Source organism: Primulina huaijiensis, chromosome 3 (genome assembly GCF_012295235.1).
Source record: "Primulina huaijiensis isolate GDHJ02 chromosome 3, ASM1229523v2, whole genome shotgun sequence".
In the NCBI taxonomy this organism is placed as follows: Eukaryota; Viridiplantae; Streptophyta; class Magnoliopsida; order Lamiales; family Gesneriaceae; genus Primulina; species Primulina huaijiensis.
The window spans coordinates 28,355,134-28,368,950 of NC_133308.1; the positions used below are offsets into that span (position 1 = coordinate 28,355,134).

Here is a 13,817-nt window from a genome sequence, read left to right on the forward strand (position 1 = left end):
AACATAGCATGTTCGAATTTTTGTATTTACTTCTCAAGCTTTATGCAATATTTCTTAAAATTTTATTATCCTGTTTTTATTTTATAATATGTTTTATGAATATTGATTTCTTTATGATGATTTAATTAATTGCTCGTCATCCTCATTGCGATTTCACTCTATGTTGGCACACGTGATTATTATATATCTCAGGAATTTCGTTAGTGCAATTAATATGCCTTTTTTTGTCAGTAAATTGGCATACTTGTTAAATGATAGTTAGAGAGTTTCTTTTCGTTTAATATAAATAAAAACTGATTTATAACTCATATGTCAAAGTCTCAAATTTAAAACGAATTTTTGATTTCGAGATTTAATTGTAATAATTTCCTCGAAAAAATAACTCCTTTTGAAAATATATATAAATAAAAACAAAAAAATGCACATAATTTTAGGCACATTTTGTCGTTTTATTATAATCAAATATTGTAGGACTTTATCTATATAATGCATAGTTTATTAATCATAAACATCACTTTGAGTTCAGATTCAAAAACACTAATCAAATATTAATACCTCAAGATTAGGTAAGTGTGCGTGTGCATTAATTGGACGGAGGGGGGATTATCTAAATCTTGGGCCATAATTAATTAAGTGGGGACTAATAAAGAGTTCAAAAATAAAATAAACAATATATTGTTCATAATTGGGGATATGATTAAAGTGAAAAATTAAATATTCTAAATCCAGAAAGTTGCGTGCGTGCATGCCATATCCTCACGTGCTTGACAATATAATATGCATGCAGAGTTTGCGTTAAAGAAATTTTTTTGTTAATTAAGTTTAAGTGTATTAAACGATGGTTAAAATAAATTAATTTTACATCATACGCCATTTCTTGTTGATTAATTCGATGGCCAGAAAATTTTAAGCCGATCATCAATCGATCCAATCAAACTTTTTTATTGAATTTGGTGTGTTTTATATATATTCATCGAAAACTCTAAAACCTCGCCTTTTCTACCACCGCGCGTTCGGTCAATCAGTCGCCAGAGATGTCTTTCTTGTTTATTACCATTGCCAACACCAAGATTTTTCACTCCCTCCAAGATTTATTTATTTATCCACAAAAAAATGAATATGCCTTGCTCTTCGCTCACTGAATAATAATTGATTTGCTCCCATTTCAGTGATTTCATTTTCACGTTTCGTCATTTTCAACTTTCCCGCACTCTGCCACTATTTTTTTCTCTCTCAGTCGAAGTGCAAAGTTCTTTCTTGTTCAAGGATCCCTTGTGCTTTTATTTATTCATTTCTTTTTTGGAGATAAATAGGATTCTGCTGTTCTGTTTCTTGAGGAGAAGTTGGTTTTGTACACGCATTTGTTGCAGAAATTAGGAGCAAATGAACGGTAGATTTGGCACCATTATTAATTCCAAGAAACCACCTTTGTTTCCTCAAAATGTGAGTTTTGTGTTTATATTTTACAGTCTTGAAGTTTATCTCCTCTCTCATATTAATGGGAACTGTGAATTTGTCACTAATCTTGGGTGATTTTTTTCTCTCCAAGAAGCCATTTTGTTGCTCAGTAAATGATAAATCCGAACCTTGGCAGGGGAAGAAAATGGAAATGGAGGGAGGCAAATTGCAAAAAGCGGACAAAACCAGGGCGAATCGGCGCCGGTCAGCAAGAGAAAGAAAACTGACCTTATCAGAAGATGTAAACTTACTCCATTCTCGCAAAGAAAGCTGAAACTTGGATAAGATTCAGCCATTTTTTTTATCTGTTTTGATCGAGTTTGTGTTCTGTTTCTGTTTCTGTTCTAATTTTAGCTCAACATGACAGGTTGATAATCTGAAGAAGAAGCTGAGACATGAAGAGAATGTCCACAGAGCTTTAGAGAGAGCTTTTAATAGACCTTTAGGAGCTCTGCCTCGTCTTCCTCCATATCTCCCACAATATGTAATCTCATTTTTATAATTCGAAATTCTGATTAAGGGTGCTGGCAATCCTCATTTGATCTGGTTAACACAGTGTAGAATGCAGAATACGAAATACGTTCTGAGTCTGGTTATATTTTCTTGGAAGTCCTAGATGAATTGGTTATAGTAATTGATTTGCTGTTTGGTGCATATATTGCAGACACTCGAGCTTCTAGCCGAGGTGGCTGTGTTAGAAGAGGAGGTGGTTCGGCTGGAAGAACAAGTGGTGAATTTTAGACAAGGCCTTTATCAAGAAGCCGTCTGCTTGTCCTCCAAAAAGAGTGCAGATGATCTGAGATCATCCTCGGGTAAAAGGCACTCAAGATCCTTGTCACAAAGTGAAACCAATTCAGGATCAATCGTCTCACGACCTGTTTCTCGTCTTTCAAGGAGTTCTACGACTAAAAAATCCGACTGTCTCATTGATATTGCAAGTTCTTGCTCTGAGACAACGAATGGGAAACAACTTCGGAACATTTGGGCTTTGAATTTAGAAAATGGGTTCGTAAAAGAGAATGGATCGGCGCCAGATAAGAAGTCTATGGTTATAGGCTCTCCTGTGAAGAGGCAACAAAATAACGACTCAATAAATAATGATAATTCCCTTAAGATGCAGGTATTTTATTATTTTGTTCAGACAGGTAGGAGAAAATATTGCAAAAGGTAATAATAATCGAAGACTGAGTGCTAAACGATATGATACTTCGCTGCAGAATAGAGTTGTAGAGCAAGCACAGGAGAGCTCCACAAGTTGTGATGATCATATGGAGACTGAGGTGAATAGAACGTCTGCGGAAATCTTGAAGTGCTTGATCAGTACCTTTGTCAGATTAAGTTCAACAAAAGGAAAAACTATGTATCTGGAGTCCTTTTCTTTTCTAGAAACAAGTGAATTTGGTGAAACTGCCCTTGAATCAGACTTCCGGGATCCTTACTTCAATCCTTCTGAATTCAAGAAATGAGACGTGGGTGCCTACAAGCATTTTTATGCAGTGGAAGCTGGTTCATTTAATCCCAATGGGAAAACAAATGCATCGAATCTGATTTGTAGACTTGAGTATGCACTTAACTTATTGTTTCTTGCCGGTAGCGTAGAAAACAGTGATAATAAATTTTTCTGTTAGCATAAAATTCAGGATTCTTCTTGACAAGCTAGCCTCTTTGAAGCTGGAAAGTAAAACTATCAGCAGAAGCTTGCTTTCTGAATAAATGTGTACAATTCGTGCATCATGAATATAAGCTGTGTCTACTCGAAAAGAAACTTTGATAGATGATAGGATGTCATGCTGCAATTCTTAGTCCTTTTTAATATAAATACATCAAATTTTCAAACATTTTTAGAGCACGGAATACCCAAGAGTCCAGACATGATTGTAGCACTAGCACAAAAGGCTAGATTTTTCTTTAATTTGAGATGAAACCACACCTGTAAACCCAAGTCAATTCGCATTTGTGTTTAGCTAGCACGTCACTTCCATTTTTATCTAAAGACAAAAGAATCAGTATCAAATAGAACTGTATGATAGAACTGTATGATGTACATGTTGTCCAATACAATATATGATTTTTTACTATGTTAAAATTACATTATTACAAAATTTTGTGGATATATAATAATAAAATATGACAAAATAAATAAATTTTGAGTATTTTATTTTGTTTTCCCCGTTTCTTCGAAATATATAAAAATTTTATTCTTCTAAAATTAAAACCTTGGACCTTAAAATGAAAGTACCGAACCCTGTTACGGAAAAACCGAACCGAACCAAAATAAAACTTCGGATATATCATATTGTAATCGCGCTGTTCCTTTTGCCAGCGGTAAGCACGCCTTTTCTATGCTCTGTTTTTGTTTCTCATGATTTTACCCCAATTAACACTTCCGTTTAAATTGATAATCTTCCTCTCTTGCTTCACTTTCAATTTAAAAGCCTCTTACTCCTCTCCGTCACGAGCCTCCCTCTCAAGTTTCAATCAGTTTCCCCAATTTATCATCTACTTTGTGTGCATCTGTTTTTGTCTCCTGTTCAGGTATTAGTTATTTTTTGCGATTTGATGTTTTAATATTATATTGAGGAATTACCGTTTGTAATACTGTCTACGATTAATTTGGGCTTTGAAAATTTTAATATATATATTTTTTAAGTTTCAATGCTTGGCGATTTAGGGTTGATAAACTACTTTAGAAAATATATTTTAGAAAATATAGATTTTGAAATATAAGGGGAGTGAAATTAGTGTAGATTTACGAATATAAGTGTATTTCTTTCTGATTGAAAAACGAATTCTTTGAAGTAATACTCCAAAATTTTTTCTATTTATTGCGAATATTTTTTTTTTGCGTTTTTACAAAAGAGAAGAATGTGTGATGTGTGATTACTTATTTTCATTTTGTCGATATACCAAACATGATTATATCAATAAATTATTTTTTTAATTTTACCGAACTATAATCCAATCGAAAACATATCTTAGTCAAAGAGAAGATAAAAAAGTGTCTTTATTTATGTGAGCAAAAGCTCGCTCTTACCTTGTAGAAAAATCATTTTAGCCGCATAATTGTATTTGCCCAATGTTTATTATATGATTTAATTTGGGTTTTATTTTTCGGGCCAAAGTCGACCTTCAAACGAGCCATTATTCTAGCAATGGCTCGAAAAAGCTCGAATATTTTGAATCGAACTCAAGACCGAAAATAATTAAAGTTCGAGCTTCGAATACATATATTTGAATTGGAGCTCGCATATTAAAATTTTCCTTAAGTTCCGCTTGATTCGATTCATTTACTGTCCTAGTTTAAGGTATTGTATAGATACTAAGTTTGAAGCATTTTAGTTTCAGCATACTCTAACTCTTTGAGTTTTATTCTGTTTAATGTGTTTGCATATGATGTTTGTTGTGGCTTTCTTATTGTTCTGTTTCTCTACATTTTGATTAAAAATGTCATTTTCGTCTTACTAGGTCATTTCAATCTTAAAATCTTCATAACGTTTCTTGATAACATTTTACTAATATGGGCCATAGACTTAAACAAAGGAGAGAATGGAAAATCCTCGTATTTTTATTTTGTAAGGAATGTACATTTTATCCCAAAAAATTAGAGATAAAAAATATCATCCTGCCTAAGTTATTGTATTAATTTTATCCTATCAAAACAAATCAAATAAATTATCTTATCAAAGACTAAATCAAATAACAACTAATATTTACACAATATTTATCTATTTCTACACTCTTTCCTCAAGCTTGTATATGTTGATGTGACCAAGCTCGCCAACAAGGAATTCATGAGTTTGTTAATGCTTTTTTTGAGTAGATCAGCTCGTTGGTGAGACGTGGATACATGTTCCATTTTGATAATCCTTTCATATAATTTTTCTTTGATGAAATGTCGATCTACTTCAACATGTTTTGTTCGATCACAGTGAACTAGATTGTAAGCTATGCTTATGGTTGATTTATTGTCACTATAGAGATGCATAAAATCTTTGTACTTTATTTTCAGTTCCTTCATTACTCTCTTAATCCATACAAGTTTGTATATTCCGTGTGCCATAGCTCGGTTTCGGCTTCTGCATTGCTTCTTGCAAGCACTAATTGTTTCTTGCTTCGTCAAGTTACTAAATTTCCCCATACAAATGTACAATATCCTGATGTTGATTTTCTGTCAGCAATCGAACCAGCCCAATCTACATCAGTGTATTCTTTCACACTTTGTCGTCGTTTTTTGGCAAAAAATTGACCTCTCCCTGGAGTTTGCTTCAGATGTCTCAGGATTCTATAGACTAAATTGCGGTGTCCTAGATGTGGTGAATGCATATATTGACTTACAAAGTTAACTACAAATGCAATATTAGGTCGAGAATGTGAAAGATACGTGAGTTTTTCCTCAAGTCATTGATATTGTCCTACATTAACTGGTTCTCCTTCAAATATTTTGCTTTTATTCCCCAACCCAATATGAGTCATACCCGTTTTGCAACCTAGCACGCCATTTTCTTCCAACAGGTCTAAAGTGTACTTTCGTTGGGATACTGAGATATTTTTTTTGCTCTTTAGCAATTTCCATACCCAAGAAGTATCTCAATGCTCCAAGGTCTTTGACTTTGAACTCCTTGGCCATCATCAACTTAATATTCTCCATTTCGTCACTGTCATCTCCAGTGACGTTGATATCGTCTGCATATATTGTGATGATGGTGATTCTCCTTTGCAAGAAGTGTTGGACAGAGTGTATGATCGGTTTGTCCTTGACTGTATCCAAACCTTTTTACGCCTTCGAAAATCTGTCAAACCAGGCACGAGGGGATTGTTTCAATTCATAGAGGGAATTTTTGAGTTTGCAAACCTTCTGACCATCTACTTCAAATCCAGGAGGTTGACTCATGTAAACTTCTTCTTCGAGTGCATCATTAAGAAAAATATTTTTTTTTATATCCAGTTGATGTAGTGGCCAGTCAAGATTTACTGCCAATGATAAGAAGATTCTCACGGTATTGACTTTAGCCACAAGGGCGAATATTTCAGTCTAATCGATTGCATAAGTTTGAGCGAAGCCTTTCGCTACCAAACGAGCCTTGTGCCTCCTAATCGAGTCATCCGCCTTGTACTTGACTGTAAACACTTATTTGCAACCCACTATGTTCTTTCCTTGTGGTGATTTTACCAAACTCCACGTATTATTTTCTTTCAAGGCACGCATTTCCTAGCGCAACAGCTTTCCACTCAGGAACATTTAGAGCCTCTTGGATTGACCTGGTAATGTTTACACTAGACAAATTCAAGTTAAAGACGCGAAATGAAAGAGAAAGACTCAAATATGAGACAAATTTGGAAATGGGATGTTGTGTACAAGATCTAACACTCTTCTTAATTGCTATTGGTAAGTTGAGATCGAGAGTGATGCCTGATTGAGGATCTGTTATTGGTTCGTGCTCTTGGCTCTATGACTGGGATTCACAATGTCTTTAGTTTCCTGAAGTTTTCTTCGTCTGGAGTTGACTTGTATCTCTCGATGTGGTATTGGTGCTCCCCGTGTGTCAGATAATGGGGTGTGCTATGTTGAGATGTTGTCATTGATTTGTGTTGAATTCGGATAGAGAATCGTTGCATTGTCCAAAGTAATACCAAGAGAGCGAGGAATGTCCCAACAAGCTTTATCCGAGTTCTCCCCCTGAAGTAAAGTTGAGGAGACAAAAAGGTGTCCTAAAAAAAGTGACATCACGTGACACGTTTTTGTTGTTTTTTTGGGACAGTAACAATGACAACCTTTTGACATGGGAGAGTTGCCAATAAAGACCGTTTTGATAACTCGGGGATCAAATTTACTGCGATTGTGAGCATAAACATGGACAAAGGCTGTGCATCCAAAGGTTTTAAGTGGAAGATGTTGGGATGTAGAGGTGTGTGGAAAGTTTTTAATGAGTTGAGATAAGGGTGTTTGGAATTGGAGTGGTCGGCTAGGTAGATGACTAATGAAAATGAGCTGCAAGAATCGCACCTCCCCATAAATATTTTGGGATATTCATTGTGAACATGAGGGCACGTGCAATTTCTAACATGTGATCATTTTTTCTTTCAGACACTACGTTTTGTTGTGGAATGTCAACACTTGAACTTAATTCAATAAAAAAATATAAAATAGAAATTCAATTAATGAAAAAGATAATCAAAAGACATGGGCTTAATTCGAAGGCTAATGGGTTCACTCGTTGTACTTGCTGACCCAATGCCCCCATTTACACCTAGCTATCTGGCCCATGTTCAGAATGTTACCTTAATTGTCGATCCATTTTAATATCTTCGCGTTGTCTACCCTTCTTTGTTCATCCTCCCTCTGTTGTTCATTCTCTCGCTTCGCACTTTTTCGCCTACTCTTGGATTCTCAACTCTCGCAATCAGTTAAATCGCTTTCTCAATATTTATTTATCTTCTACTTTTTGCAGATTTTTTTACATATTGGATTATGTATGCTTATTAAAGAATTTTGGTGGTTAATTAATCTGGATTTGACTATGGACTGTGATTATCGGTGGTTTTGACCTGAAATTTGTGTAGTTTTTGGTTGGATCCAATCATCTGGGTCGAAGATTTTTGGATTCTTTCTTTTTTTGGATTTTCTTATTTACCCACTGAAGATTGAAGAAAATATTTTTTTTATTTGATTGCCTGATCGAATTTTCCGACATCGTTTTTTTCATGTTAACTTGTCTTCTACATTTGTTAATATACTTTATTTTCTCAGTATTTAAGTTAAAAACCAACGTTTTCCATGATTTATTGGTGATGATCCTCATATATCAGTATGAATTAAGGAAAATGGATAAGATGGTGTATATGGTTTTGGAGAAAAAGAAACACGAGTATGTTTTGCTAGTTGACATATTTCACAATCAAGCAAATCAAGACTTCTATTAAGGAATACGAAGGAAATAAAAGTTTTAAATATGAAAAACTTTGATGTCCTTTCCTATGGTGCCACAATCTTATTTCCCTAAAATTTAAATCAGAGGTAGATTTAACACTAGACATAAGAGATTGACTACGTGAAGACAGTATTCTCAAGGTGTAAAGGTCATTGTGAATCTTAACACTGCCAATCGTCCTCCCCAAAAGCAGGTCCTGAAAAAGACAATATGAAGGTAAAAATTTAGCAGCACACTTATTATCCTCAATGAGTTTACTAACGGAAATGAGATTACAGGTTAGTGATGGAACATGGACTGATTTGAGTAAAATATCCTTAGAAACTTGAACATTACCAATATCAGTGACAGGAACTAAAGTACCATCAGCAATACTAACTGTAGTATGGCTAGAACATGGAGTGTAATTACAAAAGAACTTGATGTGCCTGTCATGTGATTAGAAGCTCCGGAATCAATAATCCAGGATTGAGAGGAACAAGAAATAAGAGCAGAGTGTATTATACCAGATTGTGTTAAAGAGCACGATCCTACAGTAGGTGAAGGGTTTAAGGACGACTGTCGAAGAAGACGGCAGTATTCCCCGATTTGCTCTATTTGTTCCTTTGTGAGTGGTGTTGAAATACCAGAGGCAGTAGGCTGTTCCTGGGCTGATTGGGCCTGAAAAACACGACCATATATTTTTACGGGGCTGCCAGTTGGCTGGTTTGCCATGAATTTCCCAACACTTGTCTTTGGTATGGCCGGGTCAATGGCAATGGTCGCATTAAGGTTGGTTACCTTGGCCCCTTTCTCGATTGGCAGATTTATTTGAGACCAATGAAGACATTTCAGGGAAAGCAGTATGAGAAACTTCAGAGAGCATCACTTTACCTCACATTTCCTCACGCCAACTTCCGCAAAGGCATCCTCAGCGGACGGGAAAGGATCCCTTGCAACAACGGCCTCGAACATCATCAAGATCATGGTTCAGCCCAGCCAAGAAGTCAAATACCCGTTCTTTTTCGATATGGGCACTGAGTTTGACACTGCAATCAGCACATGTGGAGATATTGTCAAGAAAGATGTCCAACTCTTGCCACAAATCTTGAAGGTCAGAGAAATATTGCGTGACAGAATTAGATCCCTGTTTTAGTTCCTTCAATCTGGATCGTAGCTCAAAGATTTGCGAGGCATTTCCTAGATCGGGATACATACAACGGGTAGCATCCCAGATTTCCTTTGCTGTTGCGAACCATAAATAACGGCGGCCAATGTTTGGCTCCATGGATTGATCAGCCATGCTAGGACGATAGAATTTTCTGCAACCCACTTTTGTAGGAGGGGTCGGTGGCAGCTGGAGAAGGAAGCTCACCAGTGTGGAACCCTAATTTTCCATGACCAAACATCTCTATCTCAACGGATTGAGCCCACTGCAAGTAGTTGTGGCCGTTTAGATGATGGGCAGTAATTTGGAAATTTGGAGAGAGGATAAGTCACTCCTGGAAAGAGAAGTGAGAGACCCAGAAGTTTTACCGGACAATTTCGGACGATTTCTGCGATTCAGTAGACATAGTGGAACGACCAGAAGGTTAGGAAGAAGAAAGATGAAAAAAAAAAAGATAGGCCTACAAGAAAACCTTACGGCTCTGGTACCATGAAAAAAGGAAAGAATGGAAAATCCTCGTATGTTTATTTCACAAGGAATGCACACCTTTAAATAATATACAATGGGTAAATCAAATTCCAAAAAATTAGATACAAAATATTATCCTACCTAAGTTACCGTATTAATTTTATCCTATCAAAAGATTCAAAACAAATCAAATAAATTATATTGTCAAAGACTAAATCAAATATCTACACAATATTTGTCTATTTCTACATAGACTTTAGTGAGAGATCTCGTGTAATGCTTTCAAATGGAATATTAATAATTTTGTGTAAATATAGTGAAAAAAATTGTTTTTCATCCACTTGTGATTTTGTGAAGGCATCTTGGGGTTTTAATAAGGACAATGTTGAAAAGGAACACGAGGCTGAAGAAAGAGTATCTTTATAGAAAAAATTTGGAGGTCAAAGAGCGGTTGCTCTATGAGAAAAAGAGAAAAATTCGGGAAGCCTTAGCAGGTTATTGATATTTCTTTGTTGATGAGTAACAAACAGAATTAAGGATTTTCTTTATCAAATTAATTTTGTCCATTCAACCTTTTTCCCTTGTGAACAGAGGGAAAGCCAATTCCCACTGAGCTCAGAAATGAAGAGGCGGCCCTTCGCCAAGAAATTGATCTTGAAGATGAGCATACTGCTGGTATTTATTCCTTCTCTACAATCTGCATTGGTAAATTTGCTCATTATTTTGTTTTGTTTCGATTTGATTTTTTGTTATTCTATAAAGTTGTTTGACTACACCCAATGTGTCAACAGAATGATAGCATATCCTCCTCACATTTCCACAACTGGGCAATTAGTTTTCTTTCACATTATGTCAATATGTGATATATTCATGACTACCTGTAAGCCTTGGCTCGTGATTTTGATATATTTCTCGGATAATCTTGTCATGTCACTTATCAGGAGGATCCTAAAAGGAAAATGTTAATTCTGAGCCTATCACAGAATGCTATGTTCTTGATGTCACTTCTAGGGGACAATTGCCTATGTTCTAAACTGATGCATCATCGTTACTTAAATGCAGTTCCCCGTTCAACCATTGATGACGAATATGTTAACGCAACCAACAGAGATCCCAAAATTTTGCTCACAACATCACGTGATCCTAGTGCTCCACTTACACAGTTTGTGAAGGTGGTCAAGTCTGATTTTTCCTAAGTTTTAGCTGTCACTTTGCACCAAGAAATGTTACCTTCTTATCGCCTGTGGTTTTAGTTTCCTTGCTTGTGCCATGTGTTCATAGATGTTATGTCTGTTACTTCAGGAATTGAAGTTTGTTTTTCCAAATGCACAACGAATGAATCGAGGTGGTCAGGTTGGTGTATTGTTAAGTTTGTCGTACTTTTGCTATATTCCCTCGTCTTTGGGTGCATTGTTAGAGCATAGAAATGATAAATTGGCATCCTTCTGATAGATGGTCTAAGAAGGCTGTTAAGCGTAATTGCTATCGACTTTTCAAAATGAAATTATCTTTTATCATTCTTTTAGCATTATTGCTGCAATGTCAAAAAATTCTGCCAACTCCAAATTCTTTTTATGTAAAGCTTTTCGATTTAACTTGCATGCGGAGAAACTGAGCACTAAAAGTGCACAAGTTAAATCAGTTTCTTTGGTTTCAGGTTTTATCAGAGATTATTGAAACTTGCAGAGCTCATGATTTTACAGATGTTATCTTAGTCCATGAACATCGTGGTGTACCAGATGGTATGATCATAAGCCATCTACCTTTTGGTCCTACTGCTAGCTTTGGATTACTCAATGTGGTTAGTATTATACTTCGTTCGACATACAACTTTTGATCCTGTTTTCCATGTGATATTGTAATCTAGCAATCTCTTGTAGGTTACAAGACACGACATTAAGGATAGGAAAGCTATTGGAACAATGCCTGAGGTTTACCCACATCTGATACTTGACAACTTCTCTACTAAGGTTATATTTCTTTGTCTTATTTTTTCCTTTTCTTGCCTCTGTTGTCTAAGCTTGAGATTTTACTCAATTAAGTTGAACCTAATGGGGGTTCGTGCATCCACTGTTTTAACCTGCCACTTAACAATATAATATTATTAGTAATCTTGAATGATCGTGGCTGCAACCTTGCTGTTAGACAGATACAGAATTCTGAAATTTCAAAATCCATCAGCTTTCCTATCTTATAGAACTGTGAAAAATTCGGACTCAATCTGCGACCGGATATGATGTTCCATAAACTATTTGCACCTCTGTGGGTTTCATATCACTCTACTGCATAGTCATTTGAATACATCTGTAATTCCTATAGACTTTTTAGTTAACTTCTTAATGGGCATGATCCTTGTGATCACTACCTTATGTGCATCTTGACTTTTTTTTTTTTTTATCAGTTGGCCTTATCTTCTCTCTCTCAGACTTCTCTACACACAAGCGCGCGTGTGTTTGTACATGTGAAAATATGTTATGTGCATGCACATACTTGTTTTGCAGGTCAATATTCTCTCCCTTTCCCACAAAGCCAACAATTGAATTGTAATGATTATAAAACCTTCAGAATTATGTGGATTTTAATGATTATAAAACCAAAAATCATGTTGCTTGTGCCGGAACTTTCTGTTTCCCTATAATCTAATATGAACTTTTTATAATATTTGTGGAATTCAATTGTTGGCAGCTCGGTCAAAGGACAGCAAACATTTGAAAGTATCTATTTCCTGTGTCCAATTTCTTTTTCCTTAAATCTATTATGAACTTTTTATAATATTTGTGGAATTTTCAATTGTTGGCAGCTCGGTCAAAGGACTGCAAACATTTTAAAGTATCTATTTCCTGTGCCCAAGCCGGATACAAAACGAATTGTCACTTTTGCAAATCAATCAGATTATATTTCGTTCAGGTAGTTATGTTGTGAAACAATGTTCCCCCAACTAATATTTTCTTGGTGGCTGTAAGTCTGGTGAAATCATGCAGGCATCATGTTTATGAGAAACGTGGAGGTCCCAAATCGATTGAACTGAAAGAGATAGGCCCCCGGTTCGAAATGCGGCTGTATCAGGTAAGTAGGTTCAGTACTTCATTCGAGATACGAAAGGTCCATTAGCATGAATATTACGTTTTGTTTTGTTCAATCTATAATTATAGGGTGTTCCCAAACCGCACAATCAGAACCCTTGCCACTGTCTCCACTGAGATTTTTATAAAAATTTCATGTGATTTTTAAAATTTAAAATGTCACTTCTCTCTGTGACTATTGCCCGACTCATCTAAACTCTGGAGTCTGTCTTAGCTTGGTAAAATTTTTATTTATCTCCAACTTGAACCCTTTGTGATAGAGACTTGATTCGGGTGTTGTCATTCAACCGTGGTATCCTTAACATTTTGCCGGTACTTTTCATGTTGCAGGTTAAATTAGGAACGATGGAACAGGATGAAGCTCAGACTGAATGGGTCATCAGGCCCTTTATGAACACAACAAAGAAGCGCAAATTTCTTGGGGATTGATAGTTCCGATGTGTGCGCTTATTTGTTGTATGCCAATTGCCAATCTTTTTTCTTGCACCAAAGAAACGCAAGGGTAATAGTATGTTCAATAAATATTTAAATTGGGTAAGAGCTTAGTTACTTTCGCCTTGAAAGGTCATGTAATGGTACTCGCATGTAAAGGAAGAAATACTTTCACTGGTATTATTATGGCGTGATTAGTATCTCATCGTCTTGATTGACATTTTCATCTTCATTATATCTGATCATGTTATCGTAACCTTTTCCCCTTGGTGGTTATTTGGAATGGATTCAGTCCAATAC

General features: G+C 35.7%; 2 protein-coding genes across 7 annotated transcripts; both read left to right on the forward strand.

Moving 5' to 3' along the window:
* Window positions 1-991: 991 nt before the first annotated feature.
* LOC140974385 (uncharacterized) lies at window positions 992-3,390 on the forward strand. Of its 3 annotated transcripts, XR_012174775.1 has the most exons (6): window positions 993-1,443; window positions 1,595-1,699; window positions 1,826-1,942; window positions 2,123-2,578; window positions 2,676-3,019; window positions 3,099-3,389. XR_012174775.1 is itself a non-coding variant. In XM_073437803.1 (5 exons), exons 1-5 carry the CDS (start codon window positions 1,384-1,386, stop codon window positions 2,717-2,719), a joined length of 777 nt encoding a protein of 258 aa, XP_073293904.1. In that variant the 5' UTR covers window positions 992-1,383; the 3' UTR covers window positions 2,720-2,902. The 3 variants fall into 3 exon arrangements, 2 of the variants coding, with proteins under 2 accessions (XP_073293904.1, XP_073293903.1); XM_073437803.1 differs by lacking the exon at window positions 3,099-3,389 and having other exon boundaries at window positions 992-1,443; window positions 2,681-2,902; XM_073437802.1 differs by having other exon boundaries at window positions 2,676-3,390.
* Window positions 3,391-3,829: 439 nt separating this feature from the next.
* On the forward strand, window positions 3,830-13,754 carry LOC140974386 (uncharacterized). Of its 4 annotated transcripts, none has more exons than XM_073437804.1 (10): window positions 3,830-3,993; window positions 10,360-10,496; window positions 10,594-10,677; window positions 11,065-11,174; window positions 11,305-11,355; window positions 11,660-11,803; window positions 11,883-11,972; window positions 12,803-12,909; window positions 12,984-13,068; window positions 13,416-13,754. In XM_073437804.1, the coding sequence occupies exons 2-10, from the start codon at window positions 10,385-10,387 to the stop codon at window positions 13,512-13,514; spliced, it is 882 nt and encodes a 293-aa protein (XP_073293905.1). In that variant the 5' UTR covers window positions 3,830-3,993; window positions 10,360-10,384; the 3' UTR covers window positions 13,515-13,754. The 4 variants fall into 4 exon arrangements, with proteins under 4 accessions (XP_073293905.1, XP_073293908.1, XP_073293907.1 ...); XM_073437807.1 differs by having other exon boundaries at window positions 3,907-3,929; XM_073437806.1 differs by lacking the exon at window positions 3,830-3,993 and adding an exon at window positions 8,228-9,480.
* Window positions 13,755-13,817: the final 63 nt, after the last annotated feature.